Source organism: Notamacropus eugenii, chromosome 3 (genome assembly GCF_028372415.1).
Source record: "Notamacropus eugenii isolate mMacEug1 chromosome 3, mMacEug1.pri_v2, whole genome shotgun sequence".
Taxonomy (NCBI): domain Eukaryota; kingdom Metazoa; phylum Chordata; class Mammalia; order Diprotodontia; family Macropodidae; genus Notamacropus; species Notamacropus eugenii.
The window spans coordinates 287481987-287501794 of record NC_092874.1 but is presented as its reverse complement, the minus strand read 5'-3'; the positions used below and the strand labels follow the sequence as shown (position 1 = coordinate 287501794).

At 42.2% G+C, this 19808-nt stretch overlaps 1 protein-coding gene across 4 annotated transcripts in view; it reads left to right on the top strand.

Moving 5' to 3' along the window:
• SLC41A2 (solute carrier family 41 member 2) overlaps nucleotides 1–19808 on the top strand; it is a 125513-nt gene that overhangs the window by 86522 nt on the left and 19183 nt on the right. For all 4 annotated transcript variants that reach the window (XM_072655800.1, XM_072655798.1, XM_072655801.1 and 1 more), the window contains exons 9-10: nucleotides 7930–8061; nucleotides 9096–9244. In XM_072655800.1, coding sequence (XP_072511901.1) covers nucleotides 7930–8061; nucleotides 9096–9244 — 281 coding nt within the window. The remainder of the gene's footprint in view (nucleotides 1–7929; nucleotides 8062–9095; nucleotides 9245–19808) is intronic.

The window sequence follows — 19808 nt, the reverse complement described above, 5'->3', positions numbered from 1 at the left end:
TTTTACTTCTTTGTAGCTATTAATTGTAATATATATATTATATATGTTTCTTCATTTTAATTGAGAAGTGATAATGACATTTTTGGTAAAATTCTAATAGTCAAATTGTGATTTTTACAAAAGCTTTACAGCTGATCATTAGCAATTTCTCATTTTAAATTCCCTACAAAAGAAGTTGCAGCTGGCACAGACATTCTCGAGTTTAATAGCGTATGCTTTTTTGCATTTGCATTGAAACATTCTCTATCTAATAGAACACTGAGAGCACATTCCATGAGATAATCCCCAGAGTACATTAAGATGAGCTGGAGACTATCATAGCCTGCATTTTTGTGACAGATCCCCTGCACTGAAAAACCAATCTGAATAAGCTCTTTGCTTCCAATGGAAGTCTTCATAGAGGATTCTGATCTTTATGTGGGGACTACAGGGAGCCTGAGGAGAAGTCCAGGTCTGTACTGTGGCCTCTCCCGAGATGTCCAGTGCCTGCTTAGGAGTTGATGGTACATGTTGTATTTGTTCTTAGTCTCAGATGGTTCCTCCATATGGTAATTATTCCATGGCCATGGGGAATGGTTCTTGGGCGCTCATGTGTTCTCTTATGAGCAACAGGGATAGGTTATCGACTGGAGCTGTGATTTCATTGGTACAGGGATCTCCCAATGTGGAAACTCCCTTCACTCATGCTGAGGGCCACTTCTCCAACTTGTGATGTTTGAGAATTGTCCAGAGCACCAAGGAGTTAGGTGACTAGCCCAGGGTCACATATCTACTATGTGTCCGTGGCAGGATTCTCAAACTCAAATTATCCATTGTATTACACTGCTTTTCTTACCCAGAGTTTATTTCAAATTGTTCATTTCAGAAAGCAACCTTAGAAAACAAAAACTTTTAAAATAGTTTACTGCCAGTGGAATAGTCTTTATACAAATAGAATGTGGATTGCATGAAAAATTAAATTAAAGAAATCAAGTGAGTTTTACCAGAATAATATATTTGCCTGAAAAGCTGTGGTTATCATTCAGTAATTTCAATCATATCTGACTCTTTGTGACCCTATTTCGGATTTTCTTGGCAAAGATACTGGAGCAATTTGCCATTTCTTTCTCCAGCTCATTTTAAAGATGAGGAAACGGTGGCAAACAGGGTTAAGTGACTTGCCCAGGGTCACACAGGTAGTAAGTGTCTGAGTTCGGATTTGATCTCACGAAGATGAGTCTTGAAGTCAGGGGCCTTCCAGGCTCAGCACCCTATCCACTATGCCACTTAGCTGCCCCACCTGAAAAATACTAAGTTTCTAAGGCAAATGCCTGCAATTTAAGTGACAATCTCAGGAGCTAAGGAAAAGGTCCAAATAAGAACAAATAATATTTTCTTTAGCCATTTGTGGATCTTCATTATTTAACTTGGCTAATACTCAGAAGCTTCCATTTTCTAGGTATATATTTGTTCTTTTACTTATTTTTATGTAAACTTTTTGCTGTCAAGCAAACTTTGTGGAAATGTTTTCTTGGAAACATAATCACATAATCCTTGAGTTGGAGGTGACCAACGATCATCTAGCTTAGTCCTTACCCAAGACACGAATCTTTTCGGCAAATACTGTACAAATCCCAGGTTATAAAGCATCGAGAGTCTAGGGATACAAAGACCCAAATGAAACAGCTCCTACCCACAATTGACATGCTAATGGCATTTACACACCTGAGTAAATAAAAAATGTAGACAAGTAGAGGGGCCCTAGCAGCTGGGAGAGCCTTAGGAGCATAGATGTAGAGAACTTAGAGAGGAGGGAACTGGACTCAGCTAGCTCAGACTTCTCAGAGCCAGTTGTTAAATTTCCAAGATGGGCATTTACATCTCGGGCATCAGCAAATGCTACAACCAAGACTCGAGTGATCATTCTGTGAATCGTCTGTACTTCAGAAAGTGATGGAGAAAACCTTAATGATATAGATTAAACTGAAAAGTGTGTCGTGTACATTTTGGGAACTAGAGCTGGTTTAAACATATCCCAGCACACCCTAGCTTGAAGGAGCTGTAGAGATTATTGTTTTACTTAATGAAGAAGATGAGGCCAAGGGAGCTTAGCTCATCGAGGGTCCTGGGCAAGATTCGAAGACAGGTCTCCCTGAGCCCAAGCCTGGCATCTTAGCGGCTCACAGTGGGTATGGCATTGAGCTGATCCTGGAAGGCAGCTGGGGAGTTGAGGAGGCAGAGGGGGCAGCCTAGGCAAGGGCAAGGTGGAGCAGGTCAGGGATTCTCGCTGGGTCTCCATTTCCTCATCTGTACAAAGGAGATGATGCATGTGAAGAACTTTGCAGACCTCAAAGCATCATATACGTGGTAACCCTCACTAGTGTTGAGGAAACTAGCAAACAGGTCCATGGGGCTGGACCATTGGATTGGTTATGGGGAGCAATGTGGAATGGACTGGGATAGGGAGGCTGGAGGCAGGCTGAGAATGACTTCAGAGACACAGAAGAGTTTCTCTCTTATCCTGGGGCTTCTGAAACAAGGGAGTGGCCTGGTTGCTGACCTCTAGCATAGTTACTTTGACCACTTCTATGTAGCGTAGGTTAGAGAGGGGAGAGGCTTGAGGGAAATCAGACAGGAGGCCTTGGCAGTGTCTGGGTGGGAGGGGATGAGGGCCTGGAGTAGTACGCATGGTGCCCATGTGAGCAAAGAGAAGCAGATGGATGCAAGATGTTGTGGATGTCTAATGGACAAGTCTTGGCAGCTGGCTGGATGTGGAGGGGACACAGAGTGAAGAATCAAGGAAGGCATTTGAAGCTGTGGTGCAAGAGGTGGAGGAGATGGCTGAGCCCCGCAGAGTGTGCTTGTGCCCCTCCAGGGATGGAGAAGTCATCACCACTTATGGGATCCATGGGGCTCTCAGGAGGCTCCAGTCATCAGGGAGGCCTTTCTCACTGGGCTGAAATGTATCCTGCTGTTGCTCGTTCATATTTTCCCTTGTAGCTTTCTCATATTTGTGGGGAAAATGCTTCTTTAATCATCTTAAGTGAGTGCTAATGAATTTTGTGTTTACTAAATGAGACATGATGAGGGAATTGTGAAGCTACATTTAGTTTAAGACCTAGTAATTATCATTTCAGTTTTGAAAGTATCATAATGCTCTAAACTGCTTTATTTTGGGTGCATTGGCATAGAAAGAGATCGACTTTCGCTGTTTTAAGGGGAAAAAATGGAAGATTTCAAGGGAGGTTCATGTTGTCACTGTTTCTGTAGTTTTCAGTTTTCCATGGGATAAAACCCCCAAGATTCTGACTTCCACGTTTAAGCAGATTAGTGTTATTAAAGTAGATTCCTTGCCAGTGCTTTGCTCGGCATTTGGCCACATGGATAGAGTCGTCAGGCTTTGAGCAGATCTCCTGGGCATGCTGCTGTTTACTTTTGGGGATGTGAACCTCCATTCTTGCACATAGCTCAATTAGAATCTTTGAAAGAGGCTGTGTGAAGTTACTAATCTAGGCCCTGAAAGTTACTGCAGAATCAAGATACTTGTTGGTCAGGTACAGATGATAGTTCAGGAACCATTCAGTGTAGTTCAATTCAGTAAATATTTATATTTGTGTATATATAAATATGTATATATCTATACACACATACACACATATATATATACACAATATATAATGTAAAGGCCCCATAATCTTTCTAGGCATAGCATTTATACCTTGTTGTTGTGTTTGCCCTTCGTTCTCAAAGGGGACCATGACATCACTTGCAGTTGACTTTGATTTGAGCCTCACTTTCTCCCCTAGAGCCATCTGGGTCCAGTGGCCTGATATTCATCAGGATGACTGGAGATGGCCCAGCATGCAATGTGGGACCTTGGCTCTTTTAGGCTAAGGTCTTATCAGACTCTCACTTTGAGTGAGATACATTCAATAAATAGGTCTCTTTAAGTAGTTACTCAAGGGATGGTCCCTTTTAAGAAAAGAAAAAAATAACCAAAAGAAATCAAACTGGGAGGGGAAGATCCTCAACGTTCCTGGGTAAAAGAGAAAGTTACTATTTAGTAATTACAATCACTCTGGGCTGGGTGGGCAGGGACCTAGTGTCCAATCTATGATCTCCAGAGTGAATTGGGGTTAAGACTTGTTCTTTGAGCTAGAAATGTAGCCAGTAAACCCAAGGGAGGAGAGGCAGCTTTTGGCCATGGAAATGTACCTTCCCCTGGGTAGAGCGCCCGAGGAGAGAAGAGGAGAGGCTACTTCACTCACAGGTTGTGTTTGTCCTTCCTTCTCAAAAAGGACCATGAGATCAAGATGATGACATGGCTTGCATTTGACTTTGATTTGAGTGAGGGAGGGCTGTGCAAGGTCACCAGACTCACTTTCTCCTCCAGAGCCCCCACCTGTACCTAATGAGGCCGCCATGACCCAAAAGCATCTCCCTAACTTGTAAGTCCTTGGATTTCCATTGGGATGGTTGTTCTGGGCCCAGGGTCTGCCTCAGGCTCTCTTTCTGCCTGTGAATGTTGGCGACAGTGCTGTTGCAGTCTGTGCCCCACATCTGACTGTGCCTCAATGACTCTCACACTGAACCTTTGTTCCCCTTATTGGGACCCTCATTTTCTGAGTGTCCAGGAGTGCTTAGTTATATTCCCAGCTGTAGGCAGAGATGATTTTTCCAGGTCCTCCCAAAACTACAGTCTCATGCTAATTCATAATCTCACCTTTCAGCTAACAGCATAACAGTAAGCATAGACAAATAGGCTGACTACATTTTAGAACTGTTGCCCAATGTTTCTTGTCTAGAAGTAAACCAATTTAAGTAGACAGATACCCCATTTTGGGTCATGCCTTCTGGTTTGTACCTAGAGTGTTCTTTTTGAAAAATGACTGGTTAAAGTGTTTCTTCCATCAGTGGGTACCATGAAGCAACAGGGAGCTACAGCAGCCTTCCCTTCCTTTTTCTATCACTGATGGTAAAGGAGTTTGGGCCACCTGGTCTGATCTTCAGAGATTTTTTTTCCTCTAGGTGTATTCCCTGTTGCCTCCTGTTAAGATTACTTTTCTGTTTATTTAGGGGTGGGGGGTGGGGAGTGTGGTGGTGTTTAAAAAAGAAGATGAGTAGTGCTGGGTATAGAGGGATTTGTTAGCTCTCCTCAGGCTTCCTGTCTGTCACATCTCCATCTTTTCTGTTAGACTGTTCTTAAATAGTGAAGTTATCTTAGATGCCTGGATCATCTGTTCCTCTGTTGTCTTCTTACTAGAAGGGGATGAGTTCTAGTTCCAACCCAGCCAATGAGTAACTAACTGTGTGACTTGAAGGGTGACTGGGGTGGGTGAAAGATGGAATGACAGAGGAAACCAATGTTCTAGCTTCCAGCCTACAGATTTATGAAGCAGCACTTGCCAGTTGCCAACAAATCGGGGCCTGTCATTTTCCTTAGCTTTGGCACTGCACCCCATATATGGGCTGGGGGGGAGGCAGGCTTTTATATATTCTAAACAATCAAATAAGACCAGTTAAAATAAAACAATTAACAGAATACAAACCAAGATACAACATTAGGTCATCTGATTTCTAATTGGAGGAAAGATTAGGAACTGTCCATGTTGGGAGGGGGAGCAAACAGGTGTAATTCCCTAAAAGCAGAAAAAGATATATTCCACTCCCCCTAGATGTCTATGAACAGTCAAAGGAATGAAAACAATAACTGATTGATCAGTATGGGGTCAGTTTTCAGATAAGACATATAGGGTTGCTTGAGATGTACAATTGTGAGAAAATTTCTTGTATCAATCTTTGGATCTGACTGGGCCTCTGCTCAGCATCACCTATATAGGTCCTCAGTTAAAGGTCTCTAAAGTGGTGGTCAAGTTTCCCAGCCAGGAAGGGCTAGGTTCAAACAATGCAATAAGATTTTCTCCCAGTTCTTGCATTTGAATAGTTTTCTCACAAGACAGAAGTTGAACTAGACCCATAATTGCATAGAAAAGGAACTGAGCTAGCTCCAGAAGTGAGTCACAAGATGGAGTCCATGTGGTTCATTCACTTCCCACAGTTAAAAACTTGTTTTCCTAATCCCCTCTGTCCCTTCACCTTGAAAGTTCCATGGGTCTCAGTTTTCATCATCTAGAAAATGGAGAGTTGAATTAGATGATATATGAGATCTCCTTCAGTTCTAAAAATCTATGTTTCTTTTCAAAATGTAGGAAAAGTTTGTATCTAATTAAGGCTAAACTCTGAGGAGAGGGGAAGGATAATGCCCTGAACATTCTGGGCTTCTCTCCTGCCCAGAGTATGCAGAATGGAATGCCCTTGTTTCACCCAGAGCATGCTTCTCAAATCAGGGTGGTGGGGGTTGGGAATCTTGCTAACGGCTAGTTTTGTAATAGGAATTTTAGAAATAAATCAAAGTTCCCTTCTTTTAGTTGCTCTTTCTCCCCTTCTGTATATATTTCTGAAGCTTGTAAGTTCCTTCAAAGAAGATCTATCATATGCTATGTTGTTGTTTGGTCATTCCAGCCATGTCCAACTTTCCATGACCCCTTTTGGGGTTTTCTTGGCAAAGATTCTGGAGAGGTTTGTTATTTCCTTCTCCAGCTCATTTTATAGATGAGGAAACTGAGGCAAACAGAGTGAAGTGACTTGCCCAGGGCCACACAGCTAGTAAGTGTCTGAGGCTGGATTTGAACTCAGTAGGATGAGTCTTCCTGATTCGAGGCCTGGTAGTCTATCTACTGCATCCCCTTGCTGCCCCATTAAATAGTATATTCACCTTTAATTATGTATTTTTGTCCTGTCTGATTGAAAGGATTGATCATAGATAATATTACAAAGAGTTTGGAGAAATATCTTAAAGCTAGAGTATTCTTTTTGCTGTTGTGTTTCAGAAGATTAGTCTTTTCAGAATTTGCAAACTGATTTCATAATAGATTTTCCCCATTATTTCTCAGGCTTGAAATTTGAGAATGAGAATCTACCTTTTAGGGTGATCCTTAAAAGCATTTTATCTGAGAGGCAGCATGGTGTAGTGGCCTTGGAATCACGAACAGATGTATGGAGGGATTGATGAACAAATGATAAAGCATTTATGAGTCACTGCATTGCCAGAGGATGCTGCTGGGCTCTGGAAATTTAAATACAAAATTAAGATGATTCTTGCCCCCCCCTTTAACTAGCTTCCATTCTGAGCAGAGGAGACAGTACATATAGGGAATGAGAGAGAAAGAGGTTTGGCTCAAGAAGTGACAGGGATGGTTAGTGGAATCCTGGAGGAGTTAGCTAATGTGCCCTTTGCAATAACAGTAACCATATTGATTATAGTTCCAGAGATGAAAAGAGGAGGAGAGGGTAGAGCATGGGAAAGGATGCATACAGCAGCAGTGTAGATGGCAAAACAAAACAAAAAAACACAAAGCATAGCTGGGAATTTCCCAACATGTGATATTGTGGTAGGCACTTGTTGACGAGCTTTGTCCCTGGGCAGAATTTCCAGAGCCAAGAGGATAAACTCTTCTGCAGGATCCTGTGTCAGAGCAGATGGCAAGGTCCAGTGGTCCACAGCATTCAGCATCAAGCAAGGCAGATGAGAAGAACATCTAGTTTGTTTTAAAATTGACAAGAAACTTGACTCAGTTGGACATCTGATGGTTAGAAGTCACTTGCTTTCCTTTACTATATGTGTGTGTGTGTGTATATTTGATGGAATCAAATGATATTTTCAACCCTATTTTAAAAACTATTTGTGAAGAAATTGAGACTTAGATAGGCAAAATTACCCCTCCCTCCACACCACAAAGTCACACAGGACCCCAGCTCAAGGCTTCTGACATGAAGCCCATTGCTTTCTGCAGCCTCCTTTGGGTGGGTTTCACAGAGATTTGAAGCTTTGTCTGTGGTTGAAGCATTCATAACCACATGTGTCTGTGTGTGTCTTTTCTTGTGTCTTAGGTATTGGTGGTAATTTAGTAGCTATACAAGCTAGTAGAATTTCTACCTACCTCCATTTACATGGCAAACCAGGCGAGGTGCCAGATGAAGCCAAAGGCTGCTACTACCCATGCCGAACCTTCTTTGGTCCAGGTATGTGCTTTGGGGTGATCCTGGTCTTGAATTTTGTGTAAGATTGGGTGACTTTCAGGCAAGTGGCACCAGCTGAACTCCTGTGGCCAATGTAGTACTAGGCATTGTTTGGAGGAAACAGAAAGCAAAAATATAAACTTTGTATCTTGCCAATAAGTAGATACTTGTCATTCTCGTTATAAACCCAGACCTACCATTTATGAGTCTACTGTCAGGATGGAAAGGGAGCGGGGGAGATAGAGCACTTGAGGATGAGCCATGTGCCACTCCTGAGTCTGCCCACCTTGTGCTACCCCGATTCTGGGAGACTGCATATGGCTCAGTGTGAGGGCATAGAGAGGAGCAGTGAATGCCGAGCAAACTCTAGAGGAAGCTGGCTGCATCATTCACCTTAGCCAGTTAAGGGTCAACTGTGTTGCAGGGCAGATAACAAGAAGAAAGAGTACGGTGAGACCCATGCACAGATTAGTAGAGTCAGTGATAAACACAGAGCTGAGCTCTAAAAAGATGTTACCTACTGTGATTTACTTTGATTGGACATGCAGAAACAAGGGCCTGGGGAGGCTCAGGCTTTGATGGGCTAGAGGATGCTGACCATGCAGAGCACATGTGCTGGGCTTCCCATCTCTCTTCTCCAGTGCTAGAAGATCACAGAAATATAGAGATATGTGGTGAATGAGAGCTGCATTATTGGGTGAGATTCTGGTGGTCGGTCACTCCCCAAGGGGAGGAGGGATCCCCTTTACTCCCTTCTCTCCCCATATCCTCACAAGAGGCATGTGGATCAATCTGATCAACTTCACGAGCCAGTCAGACTTGAGATCTGATGATTTTATGGGGAGAATTTTATAATAGCAAGGAGGCTATGAATAGCAGTTGAAAATGAATTTTAAAAATGGCATGTGATACTGAGGAAGACATCCAAGTGAATGTGCTGCTTAAATGATACCGAAGTAGAAAATTTCGTTGCCTTTGATCATTATTAGCCAAAATCTGATTTAGCTTTTTCAACGCCTTTGTGTTTTCTTTTGCAGGAGTAAATAACAAATCTGCCCAAGTTCTTCTACTTTTAGTGATTCCTGGACATTTAATTTTCCTCTATACCATCCACTTAATGAAAAGTGGTCACACTTCCCTGACCGCCATCTTCATCGCTGTCTTCTTGTTTGCTGCTGTGCTCCAGGTAAGAGCTGAAACCTTCAACTTTAGTTTAACTTCCTTTAGGAATATGGTGTTTGGTTGTTTTGTATAAGTAGTTAGAAAGGAATGCCTTTGCATACTGTGCACATTTAAGTCTGTTTCTTACAAGGGATGGAGACAAAGGGCTTGGGCTCCTGGGATATCATGGCAAAGAAAAAGTGAGGCTTTCCAGGCCTTGAGAGAAGCAGCAGGGAGAGCTCAGAGGACGCCAGCCTGGCAGTGAGGAAGACCTATGGTCCAGCCCTACCTCAGACACTTGTTAGTTGTGTTTTCTGGGCAAATCGTGTCACCACTCTTGTCTTAGTTTCCTAATCTGCAAAATGAGTAGGTTGGGTCAGTGACTTCTCAGGTCCCTTCCAGCTCTCAGTCTGTGATTTGATGATACTGATTTATGCCTCTTAAAACTAACAATTTCAGAGTTCCCTCTCCAATGGTAAAGTAATAACAAGAGCAATTGTTGCTATCTATATAAGCCATTACTTTCAAATGATACTTTCATGTGATATGCAACAGTATAGATAGTATTGTCCCCATTTTAAAGCTGAGGAAACCAAGGCAGAGGAAATTGAAATTACTTGCTGGAGATCACACAGCTAATAAATAGTGATGCTGGAGAGCGAATCCAAGCCTTTGAACTCAAAAGGTTGGAGGTCCTCCCCCGGCTGATACCAATCTGACTGTCATCACCCTACAGAGTCTCTCAGTGAAATAGGGGACTGGCCCTGCCTTGTACTGGGATTAGTCCAAAGAGAAGTCTGAATTCTTTGTTGAAACTCAAAGGGAATTCTAAGACTAATTATTAAGAAAGGGTAAAAGTCACTAGAATATAAAGCTATAAGGGATGTCAGGGTCATTTCATTTATAGATGAGGAAACTGATCTCAGGAACAAAAATCTTAGTATCCATACAGTAACTCAGAACCCTTGTACTGTCCATTGATTTTCTCATTTCTTACAACATGAGAGCATCCACCAAGTTCACATGTCATGACTTATTTATCTGTTCCTCAGTTAATGGGCATCTCTCTAGTGTTTAGCTTCTTGTCACCACAAAAAGAACTGCCACAAATATCTATATTTTAATATTTGATGACTTAAAGGCAGAAAAGTTGGCGGGGGTGGGGAATGTTGGAGTATTGACTCACAAATGAAAAAGGCCCCACAAACCTCCTATCTCTGCATCATGGATACTCTCCTCAGGAAGAACATGGGGAGCCACTGGATGTGCGGAGCACCAAGCAATATCATGAAAAGTGAAATGGATGGGTTTATAAGACAGGATATTATCGAGGTGGCTGGTCCTTAGTGTGAGAACTGTTTATGAAATATGTGTATGTATGTGTGTGTGTGTGTATGTGTATATGTATGTGTGTGTATGTATATATATATATACACACACATACATACATATATATATATACATACATACATATACACATATGTTTCTGACTTGGTAGAACAAAGATAAGCATCCGTTTCAAATTCCAGCACTTAACGCAGTGCCTTGCATATAGTAGCTCTGTTGAATTGAAATTAGAAGAAGGAATCGAAATGAGAATATGTGGTAAACAATTAAGGCAGCTTCAAACTGACCCATTTAAACAACTTGTTGCCAGAAAATGGATAAAAGAACTAATGCCACATATTATTCTTTCCTAAGATTGCCCAATGTAAGTCAGTCACCACAACAGAGAGAAGAGCCTAGGAGCTCCTTCAGCAAGCAAACCCTTGACGTTGCTGAGTCAATTGATGTAAAAACTGAGAACAACAGTGGTATAAACTCATGTGGAAAATCTTAATGTGCTTGTGCGGTGGAAGGTTCTGAGCCATCTTGGCTCATGTAACAGAGAAAAGCAATTTTAAAAAAGGTTTGTAAAAGGACCTAATGAATAAAAGGCAGCCCAAGGGCCTTTAAGGATGAGAGTAGGAAAAGAAAGATGAGAAAATGAAAAAAAGCTGAACACATTTTTTTCCCCATTAACCTGAGTAATATCACCACATTTGGACTGTGAAATCCCAGTCCCTTCGTGCCATGTGAGGAAGTAGAAGTGATACCAAGGAAAACACAAATGTGACTACCACTGAGCAGGGCCAGGTATATACAGAGGAGATTCATGGGAGAGGTGGCCCAATTGGGAGGGCGTGGAGGTCACTTGTCAAAGAATCTGAAAAAGAGGGAAATTCCAGACTTGAAAAAAAAACTTAGTTGTTATAAAAATATTACCTACATTAGGGATGGGGAAACTGCGGCCTTAATTGGATTCAGTGAAAAGGCCACACTTAAGCATTTAGAAGGCCACAGATTCCTCACCCCTGACCTAGAGCATATTAATAACTACTGGCCCCTTTACCTAGTTTACCTATGCCTACTTTACCATACCTGCCTTTATCATGCCTACTTTGCCATGCATCAAATGCCTATTTAATGAAAGATTGAGAGGGGTAGAGTTGAAACGTCTGTCTCTGATACCCTCAGCCTTTTCTCCATGCATCTGCCAATCCATGGCGGTGCTTATGGGTACACAGCACAGGTAACTAGTCTGGCAGCCTGGCCACTTTAGACACATCTATTTGTCTTTTTGGTTACTTTTTAAATCTTTCTTTAGATTTTATGAAGTAGTTTCCAACTTCCAATTCACATCAGAAGCACTAAGCCCTTTTTAGTGAGTTCCATAGTTGAATGATTTTATGTGTTTTCCTTTTGTCTCCCAGCTTGACTGTAAACTCTTCACTGAGATCATGACTTGTTCTTCATTAGTGTCCCTTCCAGTGCCTAGCGTGGTGTTGAATACATGGGAGACACACAAGAAATCATTGTTGATTAAGTGCTCAGGATCTTCATCTTTATCAGTCCTGTCTTTTCTGAAGCGTCTGCTCCAGCCAAACAGACGTCTGATGCAGGGACTTAGCTCAGTGGTCCAATGGAGACACTCTCTTCTAATCACTCAGCTTGCTGTCTCCCCCTGATTTTACTCTCTCGGTGGGTTCATGATCTTGGTTCTATTAGAAAAGCCTTAGATGTGACTCTTAGCACCAGCCACCCCAGAGACGCTGCAAGCCAAGTACATATCCTCGTGTTTTTGCTAAGCTTGAAATTCCTTTCTTTCATTAATATAAATTGAGTCTGCAATATAAAAAAACCAAAACCCCAAAGCTCTCTAATCATACATAAGGAGCTATTGAAACTCTATGGCTTTTCTTGAAATGTTTAAATAGAAACCTTTCAGAAGGCCAAGACTCATGATGCTGGGCTTTTCTTCTGAGCTGGGAGCAGAAGCATCTTTTTCACTTCTACTTATGGGGGCTGGAGAGAGGGAGCAGAAAGCTGATGAAATGGTGACATCTTATTTGGGGCCCTGAAACTGGCAAGCTTTTCATGTTGTACTTGGTGCACTTCACTGTCACCTTTGGGAGGCTTTTTGATGTAAAAATATTCACTTGTTATCACATGAAATATGATCATTACATACACATATACATGTATACACACATACACACACACACACATTTCCCAACAGCTTGGGATAGCTCCACATTGCCCAGTACTAAGGTGGTCCCATCATGCCAGTGAGTGCACCCAGCTCCAACCTTGGCATCACTATGATGGGTTGATTTGAAGCTGAGATTCAAGATGTAGAAGTGAGCTTTTTCTGTCTAAATTGTCTAGGTCTGAGAGCTTTAAAAGACCCTCAGGGAAGCACGATGATTTTCTCTGTGAGTTCCAATGTGATTTCAAAATTTTGAGGGATGGGGGAAGAGGAAAGTAGTGATAGGGGATTCAGATCAAACCAAGACCCTCTCAGAGCCATCTGACTTTAGTGTCCAGAGAGCCAACCTTGGAGTCAAGAAGACCGAAGTTCAGTTCCTATCTCTGACAGAGACTGGCTGCATGTTCCCTGGGAGGGTCACTTAATATCTCAGTGGCCCAAACAATCTGTATGGACGTTGCAGAGTAGATGCATTGATTAGTAGAGGAAGTCTCCCCAGCTACCTTGGGAAAAACCATGTTAGACCCTGGGGATCCAAACACAGAAAAAACAGTGACTGCTGTCTAGAACATTGTGTTTTACTGATACATACAATCTGTGACCAGATAAATCAACACCAGGTGACTGAAATCCAGGAAGAAGGAGAATTTGTTATGGATAGAGTGAGGTTTCTAGAGTGTGCAGAGCATGGGGATGGGGTAATATTTGGTGGGGGGTAGATAGGCACTAGAATTGTGGGGAGGGGTAGCAGGAAAAGAAATTGTTGCCCTTCTGGATCTGATGTGTAATGGAGGGAAGGAATGGGAACTGGCTGGCCATAAGATGGGGAAAGTACCAGTTGATGGGATACTCATTGACTCAGAGCAGGGGACTGGAATCCTATAGTAAGAGGATGGTCAAGAAAGTCACCTACCAAGGTGGACTGCCACGGGTGGGCGGGATGCCACTGGGGAGGCCATTTTCAATAGCTTGTCCTTTTCTATTCCAAGCCCAGAAAGGGGGCCTTTCCTGAGTCCAGGAGGGTTGATAGTAAGCCCACAGACAGTTTGCTACCTGGACCCCTCTGCCAGGATCTGAGGGAGGGTTGGGCCATGTTGGTGGTGTTGTGTTTCTTCTTCTAGATAGACGTGGGCTGCTGTGGCTGACCTTGGTGGTGACAGAGGCTGTGAGGTGATATTCTCTCAGATGGCAGCAGTGGTAGACAGCTCTGAGGTTCTGTTCTGCAAATGTTGGTTAATTCTGAGGCAGTGGGGCCTCCTGTCTCCTTGGCAGCTGTGTTCTGGATCTTTTGGGTCCTGGTTGACATTTTGCCCTTAATGTTTCAGGCCCCTTGTTTCCAGCCCTCATCTCACTGTTCCTTCGATTCTAGGTCCCTTTCTGGGGCTTTAACCTGGAGGCCTAAGAGCCAGCCCAGAATTCAGCCAAATTCCATCATTTGATCTCTGTTTTCAGTAGTTGATCTGCCATGTTCCCTGGCTACATACTTCATGCACCTCCACCCCTTTCAGTTAGAGTCAGAAACAAAACAAATTTACAGTTAGGGTTATGGATGGATGGAATGGGTCAAATATATGTCTGCTACTGGAAAAGCCACTCAAAACATAAATCCTCCTGGTGGGTGGAGGTCTTATGAGAACAGCATGACTATTATATGGTCTGTTTCATGTGTGAAGACCCTCCCGGAGTTAATGGTTATCCCAAGTTATCCAGACACTGCCTGAATGTCTTTAGGTTCCCATATGGCTAACAGACCACAAGGCAGTGAGACTGTATGAAGGACAGAGGGATGGTTTGAGTGTCACCTAGTTACCTATGCTTCACCCTCTATTAATAGGATATGCATTTTGAATTCCCAATGGGGTAGTGGGAAGGAGATTTGTAGAGGTATATTCTCATCCAATACACTCGCTTATCAGTATGCATTTGTGACACGGCTTGCTGCATTTAAAACCATTATCTTGGACTGAAACATTTAAAACCATTATCTTGGACTGAAACAAAAATTTTTATATGAAAGTAACTAGCTTATACAGCTCTGGAGCCCACCCCTTTGACCCTCTGCTCCTGCTCTTTTCCCAGCTGGGCAAACGCAAAGGGCAGAATTGCCTCAAATGCTGCACAGTAGGAAGTTCTTCATCCCTAAAATGCTTTAAAAAGCAGAGGCTGCATGACCACTTGTGAGAACTGTTATGGAGGGGATTCCAGATGACCTCTGAAGTTTCCTTCCAAACTGGTGATTCTGTGATTCTCTTCTGGTTTGACTTTTCTCTTTTCCTGCCCACTCCTTTCTTTGTGAGCAGTATAGCATGATTATCCTCTCAAAACCAGTTAATTTATTGTATTGAAAACATAATCTGAAATTCCCAACTGTGTCCTACCTCACTGGCCTTCCTTCATAGATGTATATGGAAGCAAAGCTTGCAATTGTCTTTTTTTGGGGTTCGCTTCCATTTGTGTGCCCTCCTCCCTAAGGTCTTTCTCAAGGACTTCTTACTTTGCCAGGATTAGGAAGTCTGACGGACTACAAAGATCATTATGCCCTTTCTATTTCTCTATCAAAAGAGCCAGATGGCAGTCTCTTGAGCAACCAAGGAGCAGTAGACCCCATTGGTTCATTTTCCATGTTTAACTACAAAGCCTGTAGTTGTTTACTCTTTATGCTACAAACCCTTCATGTGTTTGTTCATTTGTGTTTTTCTGAGAGAGACATCTATTATAGGCAATATGAAACTCTTAGAGCAAATTCAATAAAAAGATGCCATAGGCTGAATGTGGTACAAAATGACTATTTTCCAGGCAAAACCATGCCTAACAGTAATGCTCAGTTCTGGGCTTTCTAAGTGTGAAGATGTCTCCTAGTAATTCAGGTCCTTTTTTTAATGGTCTTTTTGGTCTTTTATGGTCCTTTATTAATTATATCCATTTTATGAAAACAAAACTGGATTTCACTCCCATTTTCCTTTTTATGGATACATAAGAAGCATATTAATATTCTGTCTAATGTAACAAATCTCAGGAGAAGTAAAAACTGGAGCCTCTTTTAGCCTCAGTCTTTGGAATTCCCACAGAGTGTTTTTGAATATAATAGTGTCTCAGTGAATTCAGATGACTTCTGAATAAAATATTTAATTCCCTATTTTAGGCAGAAACTATTTTATGCATAATATTAGGTTTTAAAACTGCTTTAAAATCCTGGCCAAACAAAGTACTGTGAAGAATTCATTGTGAAAACCTTTCCTATGACCATATGCTTATATTTTAATATTTAAAATACAGAGTAATTCTATATGGGGGACAAGCAGTAATCTCAATGAAAAAAGGAGGGGAAATTTTAAAAATCCAGGTCAACAAATGTATATTAAACACAAACTGCTGTGTGCGCATGCTGTACTTGTCATCTTCTGGGTACGTGGGAGGTAGAACAGGCTATCCCTGCCTTCAAGGGGCTAGCAAAGGAGCTAGGAAGTTAAATGTCCACAAAATGAGTGAAGAGGAGTGGCAGTTCATTCTGTGTGAATCTAAATGACTATTTTCTGAGCATGGAGATTTGGGAGAGGCCCTCTGGCCCTGCTCTACAGTAAGCTTGGTGTTCTTGTCCACCTCTGTCCATCTAGGTGTCGTGGGTCTTTTGTGGCCGCCTCCCTAGCTCAGAGCAGTCTGACACCCGGAGAATGACCATGTGTCCCTGGGAACACACTGAACAACAAGCAGTTCTCATGCTTTCTGGTCTCTATATTCTTAAAACATTATGGAGGAATGTCTCTCTCCCTTCCCATCCCCACCTTGCCTTACAGAGAGTCTTAGCTTCTATGGGTTATAGCTATTGATTTTTACTATATTAGAAATCAAAATGTCTCATTATTATGAAAATCGATTTGACCTCACGAACACCCTGAAAGGCCTTGGGGTTACTGGGCTTCACATGGAGAACCACTGTTCCAGAGAAACAAGCCATCCCAGCAATTTTTAGTCACCAGACCAGACAGGAACCATGTAATTTGTTACAGATGTGAAATTCAAGAATTTATGACTAGACACGGGGTGAGAACCTGACATTACCTAGACTATGTGAGAGCAGACCAGTTAGAGTTTAAATTGGGACATATCCCTCAGTGCCTCCTGAGTAAAAGTAATTGGAGTAACATCCCAGCATTTATCTGGCACTCTCTGGATTGTAAAGTCCTTTACTGCGTGTGTGTTGTGTCTCATTTGATCCTTATGACAGCCTGATGAGATAGGGGCTAATTATGGCAGTTTTCACCCAGAATCTTGAACCCACATGTTCTAGGCTGCCTTCCTCTAAGGAGCCAGAAGCCTTTCTACAAGATCTCTAACAATGGGCAGCTAGGCCCTGCCTGGGAGATCCCCAGCCTCCTGAGGTGGCCCAGGACTCTTATAGGGGGCTCTAATCATCATGACTTGTTTCCTCTGGAGCTAAAAGCATCCTGAGCCTGCTCTATCTAGTGTTCCCCCTTCTGCCCTTGGGGTCAGAAAGAATGAAGGTCAAGTGATTCTCTCCAATGAATGCCACTTCAGTACTTAAAGACTAAACATCCCTGGCTCTGTTATTTCTTCTGCATCATTAAGTGATAGGAAAGCTGAGGCTGTTTAGCCTAGAGCAGCCTGGGTGAAGGTGAAAGGTGGGGGGGTGGGGAGTGATATTAGCTTCTCTTTGGAGGTATCTCTGTGTCATGGCTTGTGGCCTCCTCTGATTGTGCTCCAGTCAGGGCATGGCCTAGGATGGCACGTTCAGAATTGATCACAATATTCTCAGGGCTGGGGTTTTGAGACCAACCAGTCCCTGCCACTTCTAACTCCCACTCCCTTTCATCTGCTCTCTGCCCAAAGAATGAAATGTGGGGAGTTAGGGGTATAAATATCCTGCTGCCATTAGCCTGGAGAGTTATACTGGGCACGCATCCACACAGGCTGACACATGATGCAGAGGCCGCTGATCTGGGTCCCTTTCTCCATACAGAACTCATTGGCCAGGCATCCACTCTGGGGAAAAAGCATCCTTGAAGCCCAGAATTCCTCTGTGGGACTGTCCTGTAAGAGAGGCTGCTGGACTATCAGTTCATAGTGTGGACCAACTGCCAGTAGGGAGGAGGAGCTGTGGGTGGGATTGCCCTTTCAATTGAATAGCAAATCTTTATTAAACAGTGAGCTCAAAAGTAGATTATACACTATTCAGGAGCAAGGACCCTGTGGTTTTTCAGTCTTTGTACCCCCAATGCCTAGCACATTGGCTGGGATAGAGTAGATGCCTACTCAGTGTTGGTTCAATTGAAATGAGTCCCTGCTATGTGGAAAACTTTGGACTAGTTGCTGAGGATCTAGCCAGCCGTGTAGAGTGAACTCACCTTCCTAGCTGTATGAGGATGTAACTTAGGCCATCACAACAGTTAAACTTAGGCTGTTAGCCCCACCTTGTTCATTAAACCTGGCCTTTGTGCTTCTGAAAAAAGAAAAAATAAAGACTTGGCCTTTCCTAAACATGGTGGGCCTAGCTGAAAAGTGGTTCATTTAGCTTTCTGTGTTCTCTAGTTCTCGCAAGTGGTGTCAGGCTTGTCATTTTGGTAGTCGGGGTGGGGAAAGAAGTGGGATTGAGAGGGAGGGAGGAACTGTTGAAAGAAAATTGGAGAGAGAAAATAAAGTTCTCAGAATTTGCCCTGAGTACAAAAGTAATGAAGCAAACACCTCTGGGAATGAGTGTAATATTTACCTGAAAACAGGGAGTGAGTAAGATGAATTTGTAAGGTGTCCCTCCTGGCTCTGTTACTGCATTTTCATGATATAATTAGGTGCTTTGAATAGGACGATAGTGCTATTACTACTTAGGCTATGGAATTTTGGGATTGAGGCATTTCTCCAATTCCATTTATGATTTATACGCAAAAGAGAGAGCATTGGGCTTCAGAGCAGCAGTACATAGAAGATGAAATGACTTGTCTGCCTTAGTTGAAAAATAGCACAGCTGTAACTAGGAGCAGCAAGGCATCGAGAAAAGGGCTTATTTTCAGCCTTGTCAAACCCGATCAAAATGAAGGCAAGACTTGTGAAGCGGAGCCATCCTCTTTTCCAGCATACTGCTTTGGACATGTGAAAGCTTTTCTCCAGGTTCACAGTCTTGCTGAGCTAGCAAAGATGACTCCAAAGACTTTTCACCTCACCCAATCAAATCTTACAGGACAGATGTGTTAAAAATTCTGGCAATAACCATAGAAATCATCATCCAGAAAAATCTGCCACAGGAAAAATGTTTGTTTACATCTCCAACACTCCTAACATTCACTGACCCGAAGTCATCTTATGTTTTGAACATTCTAGAAGTTAAAAAAAATACTATTATACTTCAGTTTTAAACATATTTCCTCTTTTTTAAAAAAAAATAACAAAACTAGTTTTGCTACTCCACTGATATCTGAGCTAAAGAATATTTTTGTAAGCATTTGTGAATAAGCTTTTTTATTAAATTATTTTATTTGTTTTCAGTGTCCTACAATCACTTCCATATATCTTAGATTTTTTTCCCCACCCTCTCCCTCTTTCGCCCCTCCCTCCCCAGTCCCTCCCTGAGACAACGTACAATCTTATATAGGTTCTACACATAAATTCCTATTAAATACATTTTCACCCTAGTCATGTTGCATAGAAGAATTAAAGTGAATGGGAGAAACCATAAAACAAAACAAAACAAAATATAATACAAACGAAAATGGTCTGCTTCATTCTGTGATCCAATTCCATAGTTCTTTCTCTGGATGTGGAAGGCATTTTGCCTCAAGAATCCATTGGGAATTTTTTAAGTCCTTGCATTGCAATGAAGTACTGAGTCTACCAGAAAAATTCCTCACACACTGTGGTTGTTGCTGTGTACGAAGTTCTCCTGGTTCAGCTCCTTTCACTCAGCATCAGTTCATATACGTGTTTCCAGGACTCTCTGATGTCTTCCTGTTCATCATTTCTCATAGCACAATAGTATTCCATTATATTCATATACCACAACTATTCTTTAAAACTCTAAAACCTGTTATGTATACTTTATCACTTATCAAAG